This window comes from Ailuropoda melanoleuca, chromosome 5, assembly GCF_002007445.2.
Source record: "Ailuropoda melanoleuca isolate Jingjing chromosome 5, ASM200744v2, whole genome shotgun sequence".
Lineage (NCBI taxonomy): Eukaryota > Metazoa > Chordata > Mammalia > Carnivora > Ursidae > Ailuropoda > Ailuropoda melanoleuca.
In genome coordinates, this window is record NC_048222.1 from 123,225,886 (window position 1) to 123,252,755 (window position 26,870).

The 26,870-nt window shown below is 35.6% G+C and overlaps 1 protein-coding gene across 8 annotated transcripts in view; it reads left to right on the plus strand.

Annotated features, from left to right (window-relative positions):
- The window catches only part of SCLT1 (sodium channel and clathrin linker 1), a 210,684-nt gene that overhangs the window by 24,351 nt on the left and 159,463 nt on the right, over positions 1 to 26,870 (plus strand). For all 8 annotated transcript variants that reach the window (XR_004625840.1, XR_004625838.1, XR_004625841.1 and 5 more), the window contains exons 6-7: positions 2,842 to 2,897; positions 23,771 to 23,906. Coding sequence is in view for 3 of the 8 variants with exons in the window: in XM_002925493.4 (XP_002925539.1) it covers positions 2,842 to 2,897; positions 23,771 to 23,906 (192 nt within the window). In the remaining 5 variants the exon portion in view is untranslated. The remainder of the gene's footprint in view (positions 1 to 2,841; positions 2,898 to 23,770; positions 23,907 to 26,870) is intronic.

Below are 26,870 nucleotides of genomic sequence, written 5' to 3' on the forward strand. Positions count from 1 at the left end.
GGCATCGAACTTTACATCGGAATCCGGGGATGTACTGTATGGTGATTATCATAATATAATAAAAAAAATCATAAAAAAAATTTAAAAAAAGGAAAGTGTAGCAACATTATATAAAAAAACACCTTAAGACTGATTTCCTCAGAAGGGAGCTGTAAATGTGGCAAACACTAAGAGCTCTATTTATATCTCTGTCTTGTCTTCAGGCAGGGACAGCAAGAGATCCTACCATATGCTTCGAAGTCTAGTGCATAATAAACCCTCAATTTTTGATGGAGGAATAAAAACCAGGGCTTATTAGAACAAGATGATTAGATCTAGCTTAACAATCTCCTATTTATAAATTAATGGATTGACTAAAAGTATTTTATTAAAAGAACACATAATGCTTACATCTTCTAAAAATAAGTTAGGTTTTCCATTGCATTTGAAATTATTTATACTTTCATTTCCAGGATTAATCCTCTAATATATAAAATTACAAAGTGATCCTATAGACCCAAATTTCAAAAACAAGCATTTCTTTAAATTGCAGTTCCTGTTTTATTGTATGTTAGTTAGGTTTTCCTAGTCTTTACTATGTGCTTTTTTTTTTTTAAGCCTGTCGTCATTTAAGTTTGAACCCAACCATAGTAATCTCTTTTAATCTTTCTAATTGACAATTAAAGAGCAACAGAAAGCTCTCTTCTGCACAAATGGCATTTTGCTTTTATTTTATGGCTAGTGAGTTTAAAGTTTCTGCTGAATTCACTCAGAATTGATATAATGACATATTCTGTGGTTTGATTGTTATAAAATGGGATAACTATTTATCGTGAATTAAACTTTTAAATTTTTAATTTTTTCTAATCTGTGTGATTTCTGTATCTCTTTAATCAGCTATTTTACTAAGGTGTTTAACTTCATTTTCCCATTTAGCATTCTCAATCTGTGATTATTGAATTAATTACAAGAGAGAGAAAACTGAGAGAAAACTGTAGCAGAAAGCCAGCTCAAGGGTCTATAACAAGAGTAGTTGTTACTTTTAGAGTGCAAAAAACGATGCTGACAGACACACCTAAGAACAGTTGCTCACATAGATATTACTGATTAGAACTAGTTTTTAGGATTTATTGACCCAATAAAAAAATAGTTTATCTTGAAAGCAAGGAAAGTATCGCTATAGTTCTCTATATGAAAAATTTTCTTCCAAAAATGTAAATAAGGGAAAATTTGATAATATGAGGGTACTAAGGTTTTGTTTCCTTTCAACTATTAAATATTTTGAAATACTTTACAGTTAAGAATCTTTAGTGTAACCATAATGATTCACCTTTTAAACCTGGCTATTGTATATATATTCTAATTATTTCAGTAATTTGAATAAATATTTTTGCAACTTTTAAAGGTCTTGCAAGATTTTGCAACTTTTAAGATCAGTTTTTTTTTTTAATGATAAGAATCAGGATAATTCTACAATAAAATCCAGACCTCTTAGTTAGCATGGCATTCAAGACCTGCTGCCTGCCTTCCAGTTTTCTTTCACCACATCCTCAATGTATAGTCACTTCTCAATTATCTGATAGTGAATCCATTCATTTTGGTTTAATTGTGATTCATTCACAGCAAGGACCTGGGAAAGGTTCACTTTTCCCAAAGCCAGCTTTGTATTTAGAGTTGGCTATTACTGATTTCCTAGACTAAGCTGCCACCAGCTTCTCTGGTTGAAAGGGAGGCAGAAGGGCTTGGAGCATTGCCTATTCCACCCTTCCCTTGCCAGGTTCACTCCAGGCTTGGGTCCTCTTCTTTAGCCTACGATACCCAATCAAGACTAATGGACATATCATGAGTTGATTGCAGTTTTTTTTTAAGTGCAATTTTACATGGCCTCCTTCCTGCTCTCCCCTTGCCCATTTACTCTCATGAGAACTGACAACCATTCCTGTGTTCTAATATCTTTTGCCTCTTTGCTTTTACACATATTTCTCCCTACTTGAAATGCCTTTCCTTTCCTGTTGAAATTTTACAATACCTTTATCTCCTCAGAGAGAATCATACCAAGTTCATTCTCTTTACAGTATATATTTTATTCTCATTTGTGTTTTAATTAGTGATTCTTTTTTTTCTCCATTTTTCCTATTAAAGTATATGTTAGTGACAATGTAGGTTTACCAGAGCAACCGTGTATTGTGTGGAAAGTTTAGACAGTTAATGAAGGTGGCAAATAGGAGACTGAGTGAATTATTTCTAAAGAAGATCTCTATTTTCTTTTTCACCATTAACATTTTATTTTTTCAAATACAAGCCCTTATATGGGCTTCAACTAAACTAAAGTGAATTAAGAATACATTCAGGGTATGGGGATCGTCTGGTATTTTTTATAGTGACATACTGAGGAGTATCTCTCATCTGTTTTTTTATAAACATCTAAAATCATAGGATTGCATTTGTAAATATTTCTCAGTGTGTCATATAAATATTTTCTTTATATTTGTTTCAAAATGAATGTTTTATTATGTTCTGTGTATCATTGAAATATCCGTATTTACTAATGCTTATTAGAAGTAAAGAATCGTTTCTTGGGGCGCCTGGGTGGCGCAGCTGTTAAGCGTCTACCTTCACCTCAGGGCGTAATCCAGCATTCTGGGATCGAGCCTGCTTCTTCCTCTCCCACTCCCCCTGCTTGTGTTCTCTCTCTTGCTGGCTGTCTCTCTCTCTCTGTCAAATAAATAAATAAAATCTTTAAAAAAAAAAAAAGAATTGTTTCTTATCAGTAGCCTAGTGCCATATAATCTGACTGCTTGCATAGGAATGGATTAATAGAGACCTGTCTACAAAATGTATTCCATTATTTTAATCTTTCAGAAGCAGATGGGCGAGATGAAACTACAACTTGAAAATGTCGTCAAGGAAAATGAAAGGTAGATCAATTAACTGTTGATTCTTTTATTGTTATCCTAGGTAACTTTTATTGTTGTTATTTGATATTTCATTCATATAGTATACTGGTTATGACTGCAGACTCTGGAGCCTGATTTCCTGTTTGATTCCTAGGTCCATTACTTAGTAGCTGTGCGGCCTTAGACAATTACTTAACCTCTTTGTGCTTTAGTTTTCTCATCTATAAGTTAGAAATAATAACTTATTTCCTAGGGCTGACCGTAATGGGAAATAGGGCTCATAATAAACACTTTATAAATATTAGCAATCATTAATAGTATAGTTATTTTAGTCACGTATGTTATGAAACATACTGATAAAACAAAAACTGTCAACCCACCATCCAGTTAAGAGCTAAAAAGCTTACCAATACTGGTACATCTACCCATGTTTTCCTCCCCTATTCTATTCCTCTCCTGCCATCTTCCAGATATTAACCCTTTCTTGAATTTAGTGTTTATCATTCTCTTTTTAAACTTTTTAATAGGTGTGTGTATCCCTAACAATATATTATTCAGTTTTGTGTATTTATAAACTATATAAAGATAGTATCATTTAGTCTTCTGGGACTTTTTTTTTCTGCTCAGTTTCATGCACAAACGAGTAGAAGAGTTTCAAGGGATAATCTTGCTAGGTCATAGATTATGTAAATATTCGGTTTTACAATATAATGCCAACTTAATTTCCAAAGTGGCTGTACCAATTTACATTCCCACCTGTGATGTTTATGAGTTCTTACTGATCTATATGTTTTAATCAGCACTTAGTCTTACCAGGTTTCTTAATTTTTGTTATTTTGAGTCTTAAATGGTTTTTCATTGTGGTTATAATTTAACATTTCCCTGAATACTAATATGGTTAACCATTTTTAATATGTTTATTTACCCATGTGATTTTCTTTTCTCATTAAATGCTTGTTCATTTCTTTTTCCCATTTTTTATTTACCTTTTCCTTATTAAATTGTCAAAGTACTTTATATACTCTGTATTCTGAATATTTGTTGGTGTGCCGATCTGTGTCAGTGCTATAATAATACTGTAAACGGTAACAGTTGTAGAAATTTCAGAGAGGAAGGGATTTAGTCACTTACATATAAGCACTACTAGATCCTTGGTTTTAGGATCATAACTTAGGGGCTGTGATTTTGAGGTCAGGAATTTATGGCACTGCCACCATCTCTGTTGCTACTCATACAGCATCATTTCCATAAAGCTGGAGACTTGCCATTGGAAAGCAAGGCACAGAGTATTCTCTGTAAGAGACCCTCATGTCTATCCAATTTTGCTTGCTATCTGTCATACCAATAGAAAAATATTCTCAACTCGCTTCTGTTTTCCATATCCCCCTCAAGTGCTTCTCACTGGTGAAACTTTAATCCCACCCACAACTCCAGCAACAAGGGCCTCTGGAAATAGAGTTTTAGATTTCCAGCCACTGTGGTAGAGGCTGGAAGATGAAAAGGGATGGGAATGAATAATGTTGCTAGAGTACCATACAACATGCTAGACAATAGGTGTTTCATATATCTGTTCCCAGGTTATGATATATTTCATGAAAAGAGTTTTCTATTTTGTTTCTAATCTTAAGGTAGTTGAATCCATCTTTTTTCTTATAGTTGTAATTCTTTGTGTCTCTAACAAATCCTCTTTCAACCTGTGATCATAAAGATCTCCTATTTTCGGCTAAAAATGTTTAAAGTTTTATTGTATTCCAAGTGTCTTAATTTTAACTTTTAAAGATCATGCAACTGGGCTGAAATCTGATATATCTTTTGTTGTTGACTTGTATAACTAGACCAAAAGGTAAAATAAATTTTTTTAGTTCTAAATCATTTAAAACACGGGCTCTTTTAAAGCTAGCATTCTATGTATGCATTTTGCTATGTTATATAGCAGTTTCCTTTTTTTGGTTAATTTATTTTAGTGTAATGCATGTTGTTCTTTAGAATAATCTAGAACTCCCATGGAATTTGTATGTCTTGCTTTTGACTATTTTGTCATCTTCTCCCTTCCATTTTAAAAAATACGTTTCACTATTTCTCCTCTTCTCTAATTTCTGAAAGCTTCATATGTTTAAGCTACTAAAGTTGGCTGAAGTGTAAAATAAATCTTTTAATTGGATTTTCAATTTTTATTTCTTTTTCCCCCATGGAAATTTTTCTAACGTTAACTTTTTATGATTTACTGTTCTTTCTCAAAAAAGTTATTTAATAAGCTATGCTATTCCTAGTAAAGAACATTGCTAAGATTTTTGAATCACCAATGTATGTAGATTAAGCTTGTATTTTAATGTAATGGGGATAGAAAAGGTATTCTATGGTTGTGATAATCATTTTGTTTCCTATATTTGATTCCACATACTTACTTCCTTTCATGTCCAGGTCTTTTTAAGCCAGTCTTTTAAAAATCTGCCTTCACCTATTTAACAGTAATGTGGTCATGTCTCATGAATGTATTTATTCCTAGTACAATAGGAAAGTGGGGAAAAATGGATTCTGAGCTTATTAAAAAGGCACTTTTAGTAACTTGAAAATGTTCTCAGGTTTTAAAGTGAATTCTGCTTACTATGTTTTTAGGGCAAGATCCTACCTTTATGTGTTGCAGTAAAGAACTGCAAAATCAAGAGAGTTTATAATTTTTAAGGAAAATATCTTTAATATGTTTACATGGTGAGTTCTGAATAATGGAAGCTAGCAGTGACATGGATTATATAGTAGTATACAGTTCTACCATTGGGTTTTGGAAACATTTTAATATTTACATTTTTATATGAGTGGATATAATGTGTGAATTGACTACATATAGGAAATAATGAAGTCATTTTAAATCAGGCTAAGGAAGAGGTGAAAAAATACTTTCCTTCCTCCCATTTTTAAGTCTGCTCCTTGAAATCTAGTTTATGTTGAGAATATAGTGTTTTATATTTTGTTTGGTACTTTTTTTTTTCTGTAATACCATCTTTTCTCGTCAAAACTTACCAGAGGAAGGAGATTAGGTAAGATAATTAAATGCAGGATTATATGTACAGCACTTTCTGGCACTAAATACCAATTTTTATTGTTTGTTACATTATTATTCGGGCTATGGAAGACATCCTTTGTTGCCTCCATAAGAGCCATTTTTAATTCTTTCATTCAGCTCTGATTTTGTTCCAGTGTCAGTGTGCTCAGGGAAGATGAGCTGCTTCCACAATTTTAAGTGATAAGTCTTTTATTTAAACTAGTTTGAATTTCTTTTTGCCAGGGATTGGTCTAAGAATGAACATGGGACCCTACTTTTAGCCAGTGAAGTAAGTATAAGAGAAAGTCTGTTGTAGAGCTTCTGGTAAAGAATTTTCTCGCTGATTTAAAAAAAAAAAAAAAGAGGCAGGCAAGAAGAAAGCTTTACCTCCTTCCAGCTTCTTGTCATTTTAGAAAGTGATATGTGAAGTTAGAATAGCCATTTCATATCCATGGGAGTAGATATCAAGATTGAAAGAAGGGAAAGATGAGAAAACCTTTGGTCCTTATTACATTATAGAACTGTTGAAACAAATCTGGAGCCACTTACCCTTCCGATTTAATATTAGATGAGGTAATAAAATATTTATTCAGTCATTCATTTATAAATATTTATTGACTACTTAGTAAGTACCAGGCACTATTCAAGTGAATACATCAGTGATAAAACAGACAAAAATGACCATACATTCTGGGTGGCTCAATCGGTGAAACATCCGATTCTTAATTTTAGCTCAGGTCATGATCTCAGCATCCTGGGACTGAGCCCTTTGGGCTCCTTGCTCAGTGAGGAGTCTGCTTGTCCCTCTCTCCCTTTGCCCTCCTCCCACCACCCGATAGTGTGTATACTTTTGCTTGCTCTCTCTATCTCAAATCAGTCAATCAATCAGTCTTTTTAAAAAATGACCATCCTTATTTTTTGTTAGGCATTTTGTTACTTACAGCCAAAATATACAAATTGATAGACTTAATTGCATCTGTCAGAGGTTATCATAAACTACAGCCTGTGGACCAAATTTGGCCTGCCACCTCTTTTTGTAAATAAAAGTTTATTGACTCACAGCCGCACTCATTCATTGATATATTGTCTGTGGTAAACACTGCTGTTCTTGTGCTACTTAAGGTGCTGTGAGGAAGACCATCCCCAAAAGTCTGCCAAAATCCTAATTTATAAGTTTTAAATTTGTTTCAAATCTCATATAAAGCCAGAGTTACCCTGATTTCTCTATGTTTCTGTTTATATCTGAGTTTATTTTCTTTAGTTATGTGTGTTTACATATACTCTTACCACAGTTCCCTTTGATTATTAGTCTCCAGTAATGCCAGTCTTCTTATTTGGCTTCCTTAAACCTGACAAACCAGTTTCCCCCTGAAGACCTTACCTAATTCTTCTGCCTAGAATACTCTTCTCCAGACCCACACAGAACTGTCTTCGCCCCTTTGTTCAGATTTTTTATCAGGAAAGAATTCCCTGACCACATTATCTAGGTGTTTCCACTCTCTTCCCGTTTCTTTTTTCTGTAATACAGTTTTATTTTATTTATGGCACCTGTTACTACTTGAAATTATTTATTTGCCTGCTTATATATTTTTTTCTTATCTAGAAGAGTGTATCCTTCATGCGAGCAAGGCCGTCGTGTATTCTTACTTACCGCTTTATACTTAACACCATTGGATAGTCTCTATCTTTTATGCATAAACCATATAATTCACTGTTTATAATTTCCAGTTTCAGTTTCTTTGAAGAGTAAAAACTTAGAGATCCTTTTAATCTCCTTTTGATCTGCTGTGATTTTATAATTTTTGTGACTTTTGTAATTACTTTACTTACCTCTAATTCAACAGTAGTTATTTAATGACTCATCTTTATTGAGCCTTTCATTTTCAGTTTAGGTTTCATGGGGGGAAAAACTCTTTTATACTTTAATTTTACCACTTTGGGTCATATTTAATTAAATTGTGTGATCATAATAACAGGTTCATGCAGCTATGATGTAGATTGACTGTTCCAGCCTCTTTTTAATATGCCTTCCTGTACTACAGAGGCTGGAAAACTAAAAACTAGCTCAGGATATGAATTAGGTTCTGCTAATGATAGGTACTTATAAGAGACCTAAATTGGGAGATAAGTAGGAGGAGAAGCAGTATCTAAGGATCTATTTCTGTGGCTGTGAATCTAACGAGTGTAGTGTCGCTCTAGAGCTGATAATTCTGGGCAGCCACTTCTATTAAAGCTAAGGCTGGATGTTCCTGCAGGCAATAACTCTCTGACAGTAATATCCTAATCCCAGGATCTCATACAAAAAGGTGTGATCTTGGAACCAGCATTTGGTATATTTGCTTCCTGATTGTCTAGCTCCCTAAGTGTGGCCTGTGTATCAGTTCTCTTAACAAATCAGTTTTGCAATTAGCTAAACCAGTAAGATAGACTTTTTCTAGAAGTTGCACTAGAAAATAGAGATCAACTAATCAGTGGTGACAGCAGAAAAAAATTAATGCTATTAGTTATTAATAATAAAGATAAGGATGCCTGGGTGGCTCAGTTGGTTAAACGTCTGCCTTTGGCTCAGGTCATGATCCCAGGGTCCTGGGATGAAGTCCTGCATTGGGCTCCTTGCACGGTTGGGAGCCTGCTTTTCCCTCTGTCTGCCCCTCCACCTGCTTGTGTGCATGCATTCTCTCTCTGTTAAATAAGTAAATAAAAATGTTATTTAAAAAAAATAATAAGCATAACACTGCCTCCACAAAGCTTTATATGATTTCTCTTCTTACTATCAAGCCATCCAAAATGATGGAACTTTCTTTATTTTCCCAAGGCTCTTACATTTTTTTTTAAAGATTTTATTCATTTATTTGACAGAGAGGTGGGGAGAGCAGCAGAGGGGCAGTAGCAGGGGGAGAGAGAGAAGCAGGCTCTCTGCTGAGCAGGGAGCCCGATGTGGGGCTTAATCCCAGGACCCTGGGATCATGACATGAGCCGAAGGCAGATGCTTAACTGACTGAGCCACCCAGGTGGCCCTAAGGATCTTACATTTTTACTTAATTATTATATATTTGAATAAGTACAACTAGAACCAGAAGTCTTACTATCTTGTATGTAATACCTCTTCAGATATTTGTTGAACATGATTAAATTATTGATGTCTAATCTTCAAGATTTGCTAACGATACATAAAAAATGATGCTTTGAAAAAGATTAATTCCTTAAATCTTTGCAGTAATTAAATGGTTTTATTTTCTGATTATACTGCTAATATCTTTGGAGAATTAGATAAAATTCATTTAATCAGTATTTACAAATTTATTATTACAATTATGTTTCAAAGAAAAGGGCAAAAAAAAAACAGGCACAAATAATTTTTTAACTACATTTCTAGCTAACTCCTGAGATGAAAAGGAATTGAAAACTAAAATTAAAAACGTTTTAGAATAAACAACATATCAAACTAGCAAGATGTAGCCAGACTGGTACTTAGAACATTTTTATTTATTTTTTTAATTTTTTTAAAAGATTTTATTTATTTATTTATTTATTTATTTATTTATTTGAGAGAGAGAGAGACAGCCAGCAAGAGAGGGAACACAAGCAGGGGGTGTGGGAGAGGAAGAAGCCAGCTCCCGGCAGAGCAGGGAGCCCGATGTGGGGCTCGATCCCAGGACCCTGGGATCACACCCTGAGCCAAAGGCAAACGCTTAGTGACTGAGCCACCCAGGCGCCCCACTTAGAACTTTTTTTTTAATGATTTTATTTATTTATTTGACAGAGATAGAGACAGCCAGCAAGAGAGGGAACACAAGCAGGGGGAGTGGGAGAGGAAGAAGCAGGCTCACAGCAGAGGAGCCTGACGTGGGGCTCGATCCCACAACGCTGGGATCACGCCCTGAGCCGAAGGCAGACGCTTAACTGCTGTGCCACCCAGGCGCGCCCCCTACTTAGAACATTTTTAATTAATTGAAAAATAAAGTTGAAAATAAGTGAACTAGAAAGTTTAGTTTACAATGATATCAAGACTAGGTAATCAGACTTCTTCTGAGGAAAACTAGAAATTCTAGACAAAAACTAGAAAATTGAGACAAAAATTTGACAACAATCACATGTATTTAAATGAATTGGACTCAGTGGGGAATTATAGGGCAAGACCGGGAAAATAATGAAATCCAGGGATATGAGCCTGCCTTTGGAGCTGCCTTCACCTAGGCTCATCTCCCTATCCTGGAAGAGGTAAAGAGAGGTTGAAAAACTGAGCTTGAAACAAATTCATAGGGCTAGAGAGATTCAAATTGAAAGTCAGGGCCCATCAAATTTGAGGGTGAGTGGCTCAGGAGCTTTCCAAGCATTGGATTGGGATAGTCTAGGAGTAAGAGTGACCCCCAAAATATACTAGTCCTAAAAAGATCTGAAACATAGCTTGGAATTACCTGTATCTCAGATATAGATATAAGGTGATCAGAGATTGATAATGCACCTAGCCACCTGGGGGGGAAAAAAAGACCATTTTAGAGGAAGATAACATTATTGCTAGGCCTCAAAATATCTCCAAATATTTTTTTACATGTAATATCTGGCTCATATTTTAAAGACAGCAGAGTTTTAAAAAATGATAAGAAATAATAGGCAATAGAAAAAATCCACAGGATTGGTCTTTAAAATAACTCTGCTTAATATGTTCGATGAAAAAAGGCAATTTTGTGAATGTTGATAAGAGAACAGGGAATGCTAAAAAAAGACCAAACCAAAATTCTGAAACTGAAAAAAAAAATACAGTAATGAAATAAAATATAACTAAAGAGAGAATTAATGGAATGCAGTCCAAGTCTGAAAAAGATATTCTGCATGAAGATCAGAGAGACAAAAGGAAAGAAAAAAATACAGGAAATAATGTAGGAGACATAAGGGAAATAGTGAAAAGAGCTAAAATTCATATAACTTAATTCCCAGAGAGAGAGGGCAGAGAGACATCAATCCACAAATTAAAGAAACACCATGTATCATAAGCAGGATAGTACAAAAACTATAGATACATTATTGTAAGATCAAATACAAAATCAAAGACAATTTTTAAAAATGTTCAAAGCCGAAAAATTATCTTCAAAGAAACAGCAGTAAGATATAAGTGAACTTCTCAACAGAAATGATGGAAATCAGGAGACAGTGGAATATCTTCAAAGCTGAAAGAAAAACTATTAACTTAAAATTATATATCTATTGAAACATTTTTCTAGAAGTCATATAAGTACATTTTCAGATGAAAAGAAATTGACAAAATTTTCAGTAGCAAAATTAAAATCTTGGATGTTCTACAAAAAGAAAGGAAAGGGGAACTATGGGAGAAAGTTTAATGAAGATCAACTATTGTGAAACAATAATAATGTCTCTAAAATATCTGTAGAGAATCTCTAATTGTCTCTATCTGTAGAGAATTAAAATACAAGGCAGCAATATCATAAACTTGGGAAAAGGGTAAATAGAGTTAAAATATTCTCAGCTTCCAGGTTTACCCAAAAGAAATAGAATACTTACTTAATTTAGAGTTTTGCTAATTCTGTATGCATGTTATAATCTCCAGGGTAAACACTGAAAGTAAAGAATCATATATAACTTGCAAGCTAATACATAGAAAAATAGACTAATAAAAAAACATATAGAACAACAGGAACCCTCACTCATTGCTGGTGGGAAAGCAAAATGTACAGTCACCTAGGAAGACAGTTCGGTCATTTCTTAAAAAATGAAACTTATTCTTACCATAACAATCCAGCGGTCATACTCCTTGATATTTACCTGAAGGACTTGACAACTTATGTCTACACAAAAACTTGCACATGAATGTTTATGGCAGCTTTATTCATAATTGCCAAGGTTTGGAAACAACCAAGATGTCCTTCAATAGGTGAATGGATAAATAAACTGTGGTATATCCAAACTATGGAATATTATTCAGCAATAAAAAGGAATGAACTATCAAGCCAGCAGAAGATATGGAGGGCCCCTAAAAAGAAATTGCTAAGTGAAAGAAGTGAATTTGAAAAGGCTAAAGTTTGTGACATTCTAGAAAAGGCAAAAATATGGAGACAAGGGTTGCCTGGGTGGCGCAGTTGGTTGGGCATCCAACTCTTAACTTTGGTTCAGGTCATGATCTTGGAGTCGTGAAATCAAGCCCCACAGTCTGCCTAAGACTGTGTCTCCCTTGCCTTCTGCCCCTCCCCTGACCATGCTTGCGCACGCATGCACACACACACACACACACACACACACACACACTCCTCTCAAATAAAGAATCTTAAAAAAAAAAATCTGTGGAGACAATAAAATGATCAGTGGTTGACAGGGGCTGGGGGGAAGGGGTGAGAGTACAAAGGATGAAAAGGTAGAGCACATAAGATTTTTAAGACTGTGAAACTATTCCGTAAGACACTAGTGACGGATACATGTCACTGTAGGATATATAAAGCTGAGAGTGAATCCTAATGTAAACTATAGACTTTGGGTAATTGTGTCAGTGTAGGTTTATCACTAGCAATGAAATATACCACTCTTGTGGGGGGGGTCATGCTGAGGGGGGTCAAGGGCTTTATTGGGGAATCTCTCTACTTTCTGCTCATTTTTGCTGTAAACCTAAAACTGCTCAAAAATTAAGTCTTATTTTTAAAAAAGAGTCACCTAAAATGAACACATTAAAAAAAGTAATCAAAAGAAAGCATGAAAGGAGAGAAAATCATAATAGGCAGGGCATGTAGAAACAAATACTAAGGTAGTACACATAAACCCAAATATATCAGTAATTATATTAAATTTTAGTGTATTACATGCTACAATTAAAAGTCATTTATCACAGAGGTGGAGTTAAGATGGCGGAGGATTAGGGGACCCCTTTTTCAGCCAGTACCCTGAGTCGAGCTGGATAGGTACTAGACCAGCATGAACATCCATGGAATCAGCCTGAGACGTAGGAAGATACATCTGGATCTCTACAAATGAACATCTCCAGTGCTGAGTATCGAGGTACGAAGCGGGGAGCCGTGAATGCGCACAGATATTGGAAGATAAACGGAAGGGAGAGGGAGCTGCTGTGTCCAGGCACCGGGAGGCGGTAGCCACCTTCACGGGGGAGCGGGCGTACCGCGGACCTGCACCCTCGAGACAGCAGACTGAGACCGTGAGCCGGGAGCACGCGCCACCAAGCATCTCACGGAACTCAGGAATTCCGGTGTGCTCACTGGAAGCAGACTGAGACCGGGACCTCCGGGGGTGCGCGCGCAGGGGGGGCTGGCGGCTGGCGGGCCAACTGCACGGGGGAGCGGGCGGACTAGCGGACGGCACCCACAAGAGAGGAGACTGAGACTGGGAGCTCCAGGAGCACGCGCAGGGCGGCTGGCGGCTGGCGGTGTTAGAAGCACAAAGGACAGAGACGCGCCGGCCCTGGAAGTGAGGGCTGGGACGCCAGGTGTGGGGCGCACATCCCGGGTTGCTGCAGGGTTGAGCAGCACCAACAGGAACACAGTTAAAATGGCCAGAACATAGGTGGAGAATGGTCCGCAATCCCTCTATTCTGAGACAGAGGCTGAATTTCGGCCGCCGCTGCTCTGACTTTCAGAAGAGGCACAGCAGACCGCCAGGGAAAGCCGCCAGAAAACAAAAGCCCAGAAATACCGGTTCACAGCATGGCCATCCCCATCATCCCTCACAGGGGACACGGAGACTCTACCCAAAAAGGGTGGCCTGAGTATCCTCACGGCAGGCCCCTCCCCCAGAAGGCAGGCTGAAAAATCAAGAAGCCCACAACCCTGGGCGCCTGGGTGGCGCAGTCATTAAGCGCCTGTCTTCGGCTTAGGGCGTGATCACAGCATTCCAGAAAGGAGTCCCTCATCGGGCTTCTCCTCTGGCAGCTTGCTTCTACCTCTCCCACTCGGTTACTTGTGTTCCTTTCTTCCTGACTGTCTGTCTCTCTCTCTTAAATAAATAAAATCTTTAAAGAAGAAGCCCACATCCCTAAGATCCCTATAAAACAAGGGTGCATGGCCTGGGTCCTAGTCAATAATTCGGGCTCTGTACAACCCCGCAATCTCTCTTCATCAGAATGACGAGAAGGAGAAGTGCCCCCCAGCAAAGAAAAGACAATGACTCTGTGGCCTCTGCCACAGAAATAATGGATATGGATGTAACCAAATTATCAGAAATAGAATTTAGAGTAACAACGGTCAAGATGATGAGTAGACTTGAAAAAAGTATTAACGAAAATGTTACTGAGAATATAGAATCCCTAAGGGCAGAAATGAGAGCGAATCTGACAGAAATTAAAAATTCTATGAGCCAAATGCAGTCAAAACTAGAGGCTCTGACGGCCAGGATCACCGAGGCAGAGGAACGCATTAGCGAATTGGAGGATGGGTTAGTAGAAGAAAAAACGAAAATAGAAGCTGGTCTTAAAAAAATCCACGCCCACGAAAGTAGATTACGGGAGATTACTGACTCTATGAAACAATCCAAAGTCAGAATCATCAGCATCCCCGAGAAGGTGTAGAAAAACAGAGGTCTAGAAGAGATATTTGAACAAATTGTAGCTGAAAACTTCCCTAATCTAGCAAGGGAAACAAGCATTCGTGTCCAAGAGGCAAAGAGGACCCCATCCAAGCTCAACCACGACAAACCTACGCCACATCACGTCATAGTGCAATTCGCAAATATTAGATCCAAGGATACAGTATTGAAAGCGGCCAGGGCAAAGAAATTTCTCACATACCAAGGCAAAGGTATCAGAATTACGTCAGACCTGTCTACAGAGACCTGAAATGAGAGAAAGGCTTGGGGGGGGCATTTTTAAAGCTCTTTCAGAGAAAAACATGCAGCCAAGGATCCTTTATCCAGCAAGGCTGTCATTCAGAACTGATGGAGAAATAAAGACGTTCCAGAATCGCCACGCATTAACCAATTTCGTAACTACGAAACCAGCCCTACAGGAGATATTAAGGGGGGCTCTATAAAGGTAAAAAGGCCCCAAGAGTGATACAGACCAGAAAGTCTAAACCGATACAAACAAAGACTTTACTGGCAACATGGCATCATTAAAATCTCAATAATCTCTATCAATCTAAATGGCTTGAATGCTCCCATAAAATGCTACAGGGTTGCAGATTGGGTAAAAAGCCATGACCCATCCATTTGCTGTCTATAAGAGACTCATTTTGAACCCAAAGATGCATTCAGACTTAGAGTAAGGGGATGGAGTCATCTTTCACGCAAATGGACCTCAAAAGAAAGCTGGAGTAGCGATTCTCATATCAGAGAGATTGGATTTTAAACTAGAGGGTATAGATAGAGACACAGTAGGGCACTATATTATTCTTAAAGGATGTATCCAACAAGTGGATATGACAATTATAAATATATATGCCCCCAACAGGGGAGCAGCAAGATACACAAGCCAACTCTTAACCAGAATAAAGAGACATATAGATAAAAACACATTAATAGTAGGGGACCTCAACACCCCACCATCAGAACTAGACAGAACACCCTGGCAAAAACTAAGCAAAGAATCAAAGGCTTTGAATGCCATGCTCGACGAGTTGGACCTCATAGATATATATAGAACACTACACCCCAGAACCAAAGAACACTCATTCTATTCTAATGCCCATGGAACATTCTGAAGATTAGATCATGTTCTGGGACACAAAACAGGTCTCAACCGATACCAAAAGATTGAAATTATCCCATGCATATTCTCAGACCACAACACTCTGAAATTGGAACTCAACCACAAGGAAAAACCTGGAAGAAACGCAAACACTTGGGGATTAAGAACCATCCTGCTCAAGAATGACTCGATAAACCAGGAAATCAAAAAGCAATTTAAACAATTTATGGAGACCAACGAGAATGAAAACACAAAGGTCCAAAACCTATGGGATACTGCAAAGGCAGTCCTAAGGGGAAATACATAGTCATCCAAGCCTCACTCAAAAGAATAGAAAAATCTAAAATGCAGTTTTTATATTCTCACCCCAAGAAGCTGAAACAGCAACAGAGGGACATTCCTAATCCACTCACGAGAAAGCAGTTGACCAAAATTAGAGCAGAAATCAATGAATTAGATATCAGAAGTAGAGGAGAGCAAATCAACAGGACTAGAAGCTGGTTCTTTGAGAGAATCCATAAAATTGATAGACCACTGGCAAAACTTGTCCAAAAACAAAGAGAAAGGACTGAGATTATTAAAATTATGACTGAAAAGGGAGAGGTCACGACCAGCACCATTGAAATTGCAAGGATTATTAGAAACTTTTATCAACAGCTATATGCCAAAAAACTAAACAATCTGGAAGAGATGGAGGCCTTCCTGGAAACCTATAAACTACCAAGACTGAAACAGGAAGAAATAGATTTCTTAAATAGGCCAATTAACTATGAAGAAATTGAGTCAGTGATAAACAACCTTCCAAATAATAAAACTCCAGGCCCAGACGGTTTTCCTGGGGAATTCTACCAAACATTCAAAGAAGAAATAATACCTATTCTCCTAAAGCTATTTCAAAAAATAGAAACAGAAGGAAAGCTACCAAACTCATTCTATGAGGCTAATATTACCTTGATCCCCAAACCAGGCAAAGACCCCCTCAAAAAGGAGAATTACAGACCGATTTCTCTAATGAATATGGATGCCAAAATCCTCAACAAGATCCTTGCTAATAGAATCCAACAGTACATTAAAAGGATTATCCATCATGACCAAGTGGGATTCATACCTGGGATGCAAGCATGGTTCAACACTCGCAAATCAATCAATGTGATACATCATATCAACAAGAAAAGACTCAAGAACCATATGATCCTCTCAATTGATGCAGAAAAAGCATTTGACAAAATACAGCATCCTTTCCTGATTAAAACCCTTCAGAGTGTAGGAATAGAGGGTACATTTCTCAATCTCATAAAAGCCATCTATGAAAAGCCTACTGCAAGCATTATTCTCAATGGGGAAAAGCTGGAAGCCTTTCCCTTAAGATCAGGAACACGACAAGGATGCCCACTCTCGCCACTATTATTCAACATAGTACTAGAAGTCCTTGCAACAGCAATCAGAAGACAAAAAGGGATCAAAGGTATCCAAATCGGCAAAGAAGAAGTCAAACTGTCTCTCTTTGCAGATGACATGATACTCTATATGGAAAACCCAAAGGAATCCACTCCCAAACTATTAGAAGTTATAGAACAATTCAGTAAGGTGGCAGGATACAAAATCAATGCCCAGAAATCAGTTGCATTTCTATACACGAATAACGAGACTGAAGAAAGAGAAATTAGGGAATCCATCCCATTTACAATAACACCAAAAACCATGCGTTACCTTGGAATTAACTTAACCAGAGACGTAAAGGACCTATATGCTAGAAACTATAGATCACTTTTGAAAGATATTGAGGAAGACATAAAAAGATGGAAAAATATTCCATGCTCATGGATTGGAAGAATTAACATAGTTAAAATGTCCATACTACCCAGAGCAATCTACACTTTCAATGCTATCCCGATCAAAATACCGAGGACATTTTTCAAAGAACTGGAACAAATAGTCCTTAAATTTGTATGGAACCAGAAAAGGCCCCGAATCTCCAAGGAACTGTTGAAAAGGAAAAACAAAGCTGGGGGCATCACAATGCCGGATTTCGAGCTGTACTACAAAGCTGTGATCACAAAGACAGCATGGTACTGGCACAAAAACAGACACATCGACCAATGGAACAGAATAGAGAACCCAGAAATGGACCCTCGGCTCTTTGGGCAACTAATCTTTGATAAAGCAGGAAAAAACATCCGGTGGAAAAAAGACAGTCTCTTCAATAAATGGTGCTGGGAAAATTGGACAGCTACATGCAAAAGAATGAAACTTGACCACTCTCTCACACCATACACAAAAATAAACTCCAAATGGATGAAAGACCTCAATGTGAGACAGGAATCCATCAAAATTCTAGAGGAGAACATAGGCAACAACTTCTATGACATCGGCCAGAGCAACCTTTTTCACGACACATCTCCAAAGGCAAGAGAAATAAAAGATAAAATGAACTTATGGGACTTTATCAGGATAAAGAGCTTCTGCACAGCCAAGGAAACAGTCAAAAAAACTAAGAGACAGCCCACGGAATGGGAGAATATATTTGCAAAGGACACCACAGATAAAGGACTGGTATCCAAGATCTACAAAGAACTTCTCAAACTCAATACACGAGAAACAAATAAACAAATCATAAAATGGGCAGAAGATATGAACAGACACTTTTCCAATGAAGACATACAAATGGCTAACAGACACATGAAAAAATGTTCAAAACCTTTAGCCATCAGGGAAATTCAAATCAAAACCACACTAATATACCACCTTACGCCAGTTAGAATGGCCAAAAATAGACAAGTCAAGAAACAACAATTGTTGGAGAGGATGTGGGGAAAGTGGATCCCTCCTACATTGTTGGTGGGAATGCAAGTTGGTACAGCCACTCTGGAAAATAGTGTGGAGGTTCCTTAAAAAGTTAAAAATTGAGCTACCCTATGATCCAGCCATTGCACTACTGGGTGTTTACCCCAAAGATACAGACGTAGTGAAGAGAAGGGCCATATGCACCCCAATGTTCATAGCTGCATTGTCCACAATAGCCAAATCATGGAAGGAGCTGAGATGCCCTTCAACAGATGACTGGATTAAGAAGCTGTGGTCCATATATACAATGGAATATTACTCAGCTATCAGAAAGAACGAATTCTCAACATTTGCTGCAACATGGACGGCACTGGAGGAGATAATGCTAAGTGAAATAAGTCAAGCAGAGAAAGACAATTATAATAGGATTTCTCTCATCTATGGAACATAAGAACTAGGATGATCGGTAGGGGAAGAAAGGGATAAAGAAAAGGGGGGTAATGAGAAGGGGGAGTGAAACATGAGAGACTATGGACTATGAGAAACAAACTGAAGACTTCAGAGGGGAGGGGGTGGGGGAATGGGATAGACTGGTGATGGGTAGTAAGGAGGGCACGTATTGCATGGTGCACTGGGTGTTATATGCAACTAAAGAAGCATCGAACTTTGCATCGGAATCCGGAGATGTACTGTATGGTGACTAACATAATATAATAAAAAATCATAAAAAAAAAGTCATATATCAGAGTAGATTAAAAAAAGAAACCTACATACTTATCGAGAGATTCCAAAAATGTAATATAGAGTGGATGCAAATAAAAGGATGGAAAATAGATATACCATGCAAGTGCTAACCAAAAGAAAGCTGATAATATCGGACACAGTAGACTTTAATGCAGAACAGATTATTAGAGATATAAGCGATATTTCATAATGATAAAAGATTCAATATTCCCAAAAGATGTGACAGTTTTAAATTTGTAAATACTCAATAACAAAGACTCAGAATGGAAATTCTTCAATTTTTCTGTTTTCTAGAATCAAAAAATTCAATTATAGCACTGAGTAGCAAGACAGACCAATTAAATTTTTTAAAAGCACTTAAAAGTATCAATAACAAAAGGTTATTTTTAAATCTCTTATACTATTTTTTTAAATATTTACTTTTTCTTATAGAAAATGTTCGTAAGGGAAAAATGACCAATACTTAAATATAACAAGAATTTTTTTTTTAAGATTTTATTAGAAAGATAGAGCTTGAGCACAAGCTGAGGGAGAAGCAGGCAGAAGGAGAAGCAGGCAGAAGGAGAATCAGGCTTCCTGCTGAGCAAGTAGCTGAATGCGCGACTCAGTCCCAAACCCTGGGATCATGACATGAGCCAAAGGCAGATGCATAACCAACTAAGCCACCCAGGTGTCCCTATGACAAGAATTTTTAAAAAGGCACCCCAAACCCCAGAGAAAAAGTGTAATAGCAGGAAATAAAAACGGCTCTCCGTAATCGAAAAAATCAGAAAAAAAAAATATTTGAACAATGCAGTTAACGAATCTATAAGGGACATATATTGAATACTAATACCCAAAACCTTCAGAAACATATTCGTTCTAAGTACACATATAACATTTCCACAATTAACCAGTTCAAAAAAGTAACTGAGGAATTTTTAAAGTATCAAAATTATTCTGCTTATGTTCTTTGATGACAGTGAAAATTATACTAGAAATCAGTTTTTTAAAGGTAACTAGAAAATCCCCAACTGTTCTTTAGTTAAGCAGCTTCTAAATATTACTTAAAGGTCAGAGGATTAACAGTGAGAAATTAGAGCATAATTTTAACTGGTTGATAATGAAAATAAAGCAACAAAGCTTATAGGTGCAGCTAAATCCATTCTTAGAGGAAATTCAAAGTCTTAACTGTATATATTAGGAAAGAAAATCTAAAAATCAGTGATTTCTAAGAATTTGCAAAACAGGTTAGAAAAAAGTCAGTAAACTATGGGGCTCCTGGGTGACACAGCGGTTAAGCGTCTGCCTTTGGCTCGGGGCGTGATCCCGGCATTATGGGATCAAGCCCCATATCAGGCTCCTCCACAATGAGCCTGCTTCTTCCTCTCCCACTCCCCCTGCTTGTGTTCCCTCTCTCGCTGGGTGTCTCTATCTCTGTCGCATAAATAAATAAAATCTTTAAAAAAAATAGTAAACTAAACCCGAAATTATAAAACACCTGGGGAATCTGGGCACATTGGGCAAGAGACAGCAGGCATTATAAACTGCAAGATTGGATACCCCATCTCTGTGGACTAGAGATACTAAAACAAAAAATAAGCTATACATAGGCAGTCCTTGCTATGTATCATAGTGCAGGACTATAAAAATGACCATGCAAGCTCAAACTCCGGAAAGTGATCTTAATAATCAATGGATGAAGATTTTGATTTTTCTGTGGCCTTTAAAAATTTTTGTAAAAATACTAATAACTGTCTTACTTTTGTTTACAACTGTACTGTTGAACATAAGGGATGAGGTTTTTTTTTTTTTTACAAAAAAATAAAACGTTTAATTCTCAATGTTTCTAATTTTTTAGTGTACTAAGTGAATATTAATTTTACTATTTTTTATTTCATTTAAAATTACTGTAAGGGGTTTACCTGAGTTGACTTATGATGCAAATATCTGTATAATGGAAATAATGGAATATTATGCCATCATTGAAGTATTTATAGGGAAATATTTTATAGTCTGGAAGAATGCATATGTTTCAGTAATACCGTTTAAAAGGCAGGTTATAAAATATTAACAGTGTGGTGTATCTGTCTATTTTTAATGGAGAGCAAAAATTCTGCTAGAAAATATACCACACCATGGTATACCTGCAAAAATTCTGCTAGAAAATATACCACACCATGATGGTTTTTCCCTGGGACTTGGGATGGCTTTTTAAAAACTCTTATTATGTTTTATATTATAAAGTAAATATTTTTTAAAATACTAGAAATATTTAAACAAACCCATGATTATATGGTCAGTCTTTGACAAAAGAGGTAAGGGTATGCAATGGGAAAAAGACAGTCTCTTGAACAAATGGTGTGGGGAAACTGGTCAGCTACATGCAAAAGAATGAAACTGTACCATTTTCTTACACCATGCACAAAAATTAATCCAAAATGGGTGAAAGAACTAAATGAGAGACCTGAAACCATAAAAATCCTAGAAGAAAGCATAGGCAGAAATGTCTCTGACATCAGCTAAAGCAGCATTTTTTTAGATAGGTCTCCTGAGGCAAGGGAAACAAAAGCAAAAATAAAACACTGAGACTACATCAAAATAAATAGTTTGTGTGTAGCAAAGGAAACAATCAACAAAACTAAAAGGCAACTTACAGAATGGAAGAAGATATTTGTAAATGACATATCTCCTAAGCAGTTAGTATTCAAAATATATAAAGAATTTATATAACTCAACACCAAAAACCAAATAATCCAATTTAAAAATGGGCAGAAGACACGAACAGATATTTCTCCAAAGAAGACATATAGATGCTCAACAGGCTCAACATCACTCCTTATCAGGGAAATCATTTCAAAACCACAGTTAGATATTACGTTATACCTGTCAGAATGGTTAAAATCAGAAACACAAGAAACTGAAAGTGTTGGCAAGGATGTGGAGAAAAAGGAACCCTTGTGCAGTGTTGATGGGAATGTAAACTGGTGTAGCCACTGTAGAAAACAGTATGGAAGTTCCTCAAAAAAGTGAAAATAAAACTACCCTACAATCCAGCAATCATACTACTGAGTATCTACCCATAGAAACACTGATTTGAAAAAAATATATGCACCCATATGTTTATTGCGGCATTATTTACAATAGCCAAATTATGGAAGCAGCCCAAGTGTCCATCAATAGATGAGTGGGTAAAGAAGTTGTGTATGTATACATACTTACAATGGAATATTATTCAGCCATAAAAAAGAATGAAATCTTGCCATTTGCAATGACATGGATGGAGTTAGAGTATTATGCTAAGTGAAATAAGTTAGTTGGAGAAAGACAAATACCATACGATTTCATTCATGTGTGGAACTTAAGAAACAAAACAGATGAACAAAGTGGGGGAAGAAAAGAGAGAGACAAACCAAGAAACAGACCTATATAGAGAACAAACTAATGGTTGCCAGAGGGGAGGTGGTTGGGGGAATGGGTGAAATAGATGATGGGGATTAAGGAGTGCACTTGTGATGAGCACTGAGTAATGTATAGAATTGTTGAATTGCTGTATTGTATGCCTGAAACTAATATAACACTGTATGTTAACTATATTGGAATTAAAATTAAAAACTTAAAAAAAACAAAAAAATAAAAGTACTAGAAATATTTTAAAATATGAATGTTTGTATTATTGATAAAATTCTTAACTAGGGAATAATTAGCAGCCTCTGTCCTTTCCTTAGGGAGTAATTAATTTTTTTGTTGTTTCTAAAGTTAATTATCCTATGAGTTTCATTGTGTTTGATGAACTTTGTTTTCAGTAAATATATTCTAAAAATTAAGATTGATTTTTTTCTAGTTTCAAAGGAGATTTTTTAATATCAGTAGGTAATTCTCTTTATTTTAAATACGTGGATACAGTTTCTTTGGGAAACTACCTTGAGGTGTGTTCATTATAAATAACATTTTCTGCTTACAATTTATGCATTAAAGTTTTTCAAGTTTTTCTAATATTACAAAAATATTTTTCCTTTTAAGTTTGTATCATTTTAAAGTAAAACTTAGTCTTTTTAGATGTACCTTTCTATAGCTTTCTTTTGGTAGCTGTTTTAAAATACAAAATATTTATAATCTAATGTTCAGATTAATATTGAATTTAAGGCATTCAGAGTTTTGGTCAAGCTTATGTAAAATATGCTGAAAAATAAAGCCTCTAATCATCTTGATTTTATAACCAGCAGCAATTTTATTCTACTCTGTTTATTAACTGGATTTAGTAAAATGTTACCTGAGTTTTGGGAAACATGATGAAGAAAATAAATAATTCTACAATATTTTATATCCCATTTCCTTTTAATTGACTAGATGAAACCACTGTTACATTTACATTTTTTTTTCCTGAATGGCCTGTTTTATAAATTAATAGGGTGTAATATCTGAATTTTACTTTCTTGAATAACTAAAATCTCCTTAGGACAGTCTGAATTATTCTTAAATTAATTCTGACAAATTTAATCATTTGAAATTGTTGTATTTTTATTTTCATAGCGCAGTATTTAATGGTGGTTAACAATTTAATTTTTGAGGTCTACTTAAAAATTATTTTTGTGTAAAGAATTTTTTTAAAGAATGTTTTTTGACCCAAATGTTTGTTTACCTTGAAACAATGATTACTGTTGGTAAAATGAATTTATATTATTACTGTGTTAACTCTTTTTTCTAAAGGTTGCACAGCGAATTAAAAGATGCTGTTGAAAAGCAACTGGAGACCCTTCCCTTTGGCATAGACATGGGAAATGATATATATACAGATGATGAAACAGTCACCAATCTACGAGAACAATTACAACTGGCCAATCAAGTGAGTGCTGTAAAGTTTTTAAAACTATATTCTGAATAAACAGAATTTTTAAAATCTGTGTTAATCATTATTTATGAATGATAATAACAGAATAGCAAAATTATACTTACTGATTTTCTACAATTTACAAGAATAGTTAAGAGGTAACAAAATTCATAATATATACCCTCCCTGGTTGTTAAAAATGTAGCTACCAAATGTATATTTTAACTGAATCATAAATCTTTTGACATGATTTTTGTGTCTTATAAAAATATTTTAGGGGTGCCTGGGTGGCTCAGTCATTAAGCGCCTGCCTGCCTTCTGCTCAGGTCATGATCCCAGGGTCCTGGGATTGAGTCCCGCATAAGGCTCCCTGCTCAGTGGGAAGCCTGCTTCTCCCTCTCCCACTCCCCCTGCTTGTGTTCCCTCTCTCACTGTGTCTCTGTCTGTCAAATAAATTAATTAGATATTTTTTAGAAAAATATTTTAATACCATGAGTGCCTGTGTGGCTCAGTGACTTGGGCATCTGATTCTCGGTTTCGGCCCAGGTCATGATCTCAGGGTCGTCAGATTGAGCCCTGCATCTGGCTCAGTGCTCAGTGGAGAGTCTGCTTGAGATCCTTTCTCTCCCTCTCCCACTGCCCCTCCCCCCACTGGTTCACATGCATGCGTGTGCACACTCTTTTTCTCTCTCTAAAATAAATAATAAATCTTGTAAAAAATATATTTCAATGCCCAAGAAAAAATTTAAAGACAAAAATAATTATCCACTCACCTAAATTTATATTTTTCATTTTTCTGTGTTTTCTTCTGATGCAGTGTTTTCCTCAATTTTCAAAGATTATAGAATTATATTTTTCAAAAATTATACTTCTCCAAATTACTTTTTCTCCTTTTTTCCTCCCTCATAGTAATTGAAATATTTGGGAAACTATGTTATATATATATCCTGTTTTCAACATGGAAATTTGTGATTCTACATAAGGGAATTTTACAGTTTTATATCCTAGGCATCTCCTTTCTTGTATGGATTTGAATCTCTGTTCTACTTTCTAGCTGTGTGCCTCAGTTTCTTCATTTATAAATGGAGATTACAAGTTCTTTATTGCAATTTTGATTTTATAATTATCTATGAAAAATCATTTTTTTATAACCTAGAAATTTGGTTTTGGAATTCTTATACTTAGTGAAAGTGATCATTTAACCGACTAAATTAAACTGAATTTAAGCAGGCTATATTTACCATGATAAAGGAGCATGTATTTAACACTGATTTTATTTTTTCATGTGTAAAGGGAAGGAATTTGAAACGGTAATAGAGGAAAAAAATAATGAGAAAGCATGCTCTTTCAAACTTTTCCAACTTTTGCGTTCTAGTTTGAGCTCTGTTCAAACTAATATTATCAGGAAGGATTTATAAATGTTTATATAAAAATAAATGGAAATTAATTTAAGCTTATGAAGGCTTTCTAAGGCTATCAAAAGCTAGTGTACAATATGCAATTCTTTGTACTCTGGAAAAAGATTGTGATAGACCCTATGTAAAAGAACCCTCTGTTATATACCTTAAATATATACAATGATTATTTGTCAATCATACCTCAATAAAACTGAAAAGAAAAATTTTTAAAAGGAAGTGGAATGAAAACTAGGTAAGATTTGTAGTTTCAAAAAAAAACAAAAGCAGAACCCTGTCTCTAAAAAGACTCTCTGCAGAACTTTTGTTGCTATAATTTCCAATGTTAAATATTATTAAAACTTCAGAATCACTTATTTTGTTTTTCTTTTTAAACCAAACTTGTACTCTCATTCCTTATCTTTTTGTCCTCCTGTCTTACCCTCTCTTTGCCTTTCTCCTTCCACATCTTGCTCCACCTCATACTATTTTTCTGAAGATGGTCCTATTTTTTTGCTACATTTTGGATCAGTCACTTCTTGAGCAGATTTGATGTCTGAGTCTGAGTAGTCAGAAAGGAAAAGGCTGATTGGTTATAAATACAATTTCCCACAAAATCTATAATGTACTTTTTAAATAAATATAAAATTTTAACTAAATGAGAGTTTAGGCAATTTTATGAAGTATAAATAATAGAAAGTGTTAATAACTCAATAGTATCAAAACAATAGTGTCAAATATTCTGCTTATTATGCATATATGTTTATGTATTTTGTTTTTAAGGTGTGATAAAACACATAAAATTGCTTTGATATCCACCACTAAATTCAAAGACCTTTGTGTTATGCATGAAGACTAATTGAATCCAAACCAAAGAGACAAAAACTAAGTTACATACAATTTATAGTAAAAAACAATAATTTTTGTATTATTGCTTTATCAAAGTAATAAGCATGAAGAGTTTGACTCTTCAGATACCTTCATTTATTTCACAAGTATTAATTAGATGTCTATTATATATCAAGCGCTGTGCTAATTGTTGAGGATACAGTGGAGAGTGTTGGTTCCTGCTTTTGTAGAAAACAGGCTTTTATTAAAAAAAAAAAAAAACCTCTCGTCAAACTTCTTGAGTTTGTTCTCTATTCTATTTTCTAGCTCTGTGATCTTGGGAAATGTCTTTGTACCTTACCTTCGTTTATATATGGAGATTATAATAATTCTTCTCTTATGAAGTTTTTATGGTAATTCAAAAATTCCCATAAAGCACTTAATGTAATGACTAATACACATGTAAGTTAATAAATTTACCTATTTTTTTTTTATCATCATCGTTACTAAGCAGCAAGATAAAGAATTAAAATTGAGTGCGAAAAGTACTAGGTAAAGCAAATGTAATGGCCTTGGGAGCTGATAACACTAGTACAGTATTAAGTACCTAACTTAATATTTTTAGTTTGGAGTATTTTGTTCTGCTATGATAGTGTGATTTGTAAAAATCTTTCTGGTGGGCAGTTTGGCAATAAGAGCCTTAGAAATGTTTATATCCTTTGACCAATTAATTAGATTAGGAAATCACATAGATTCT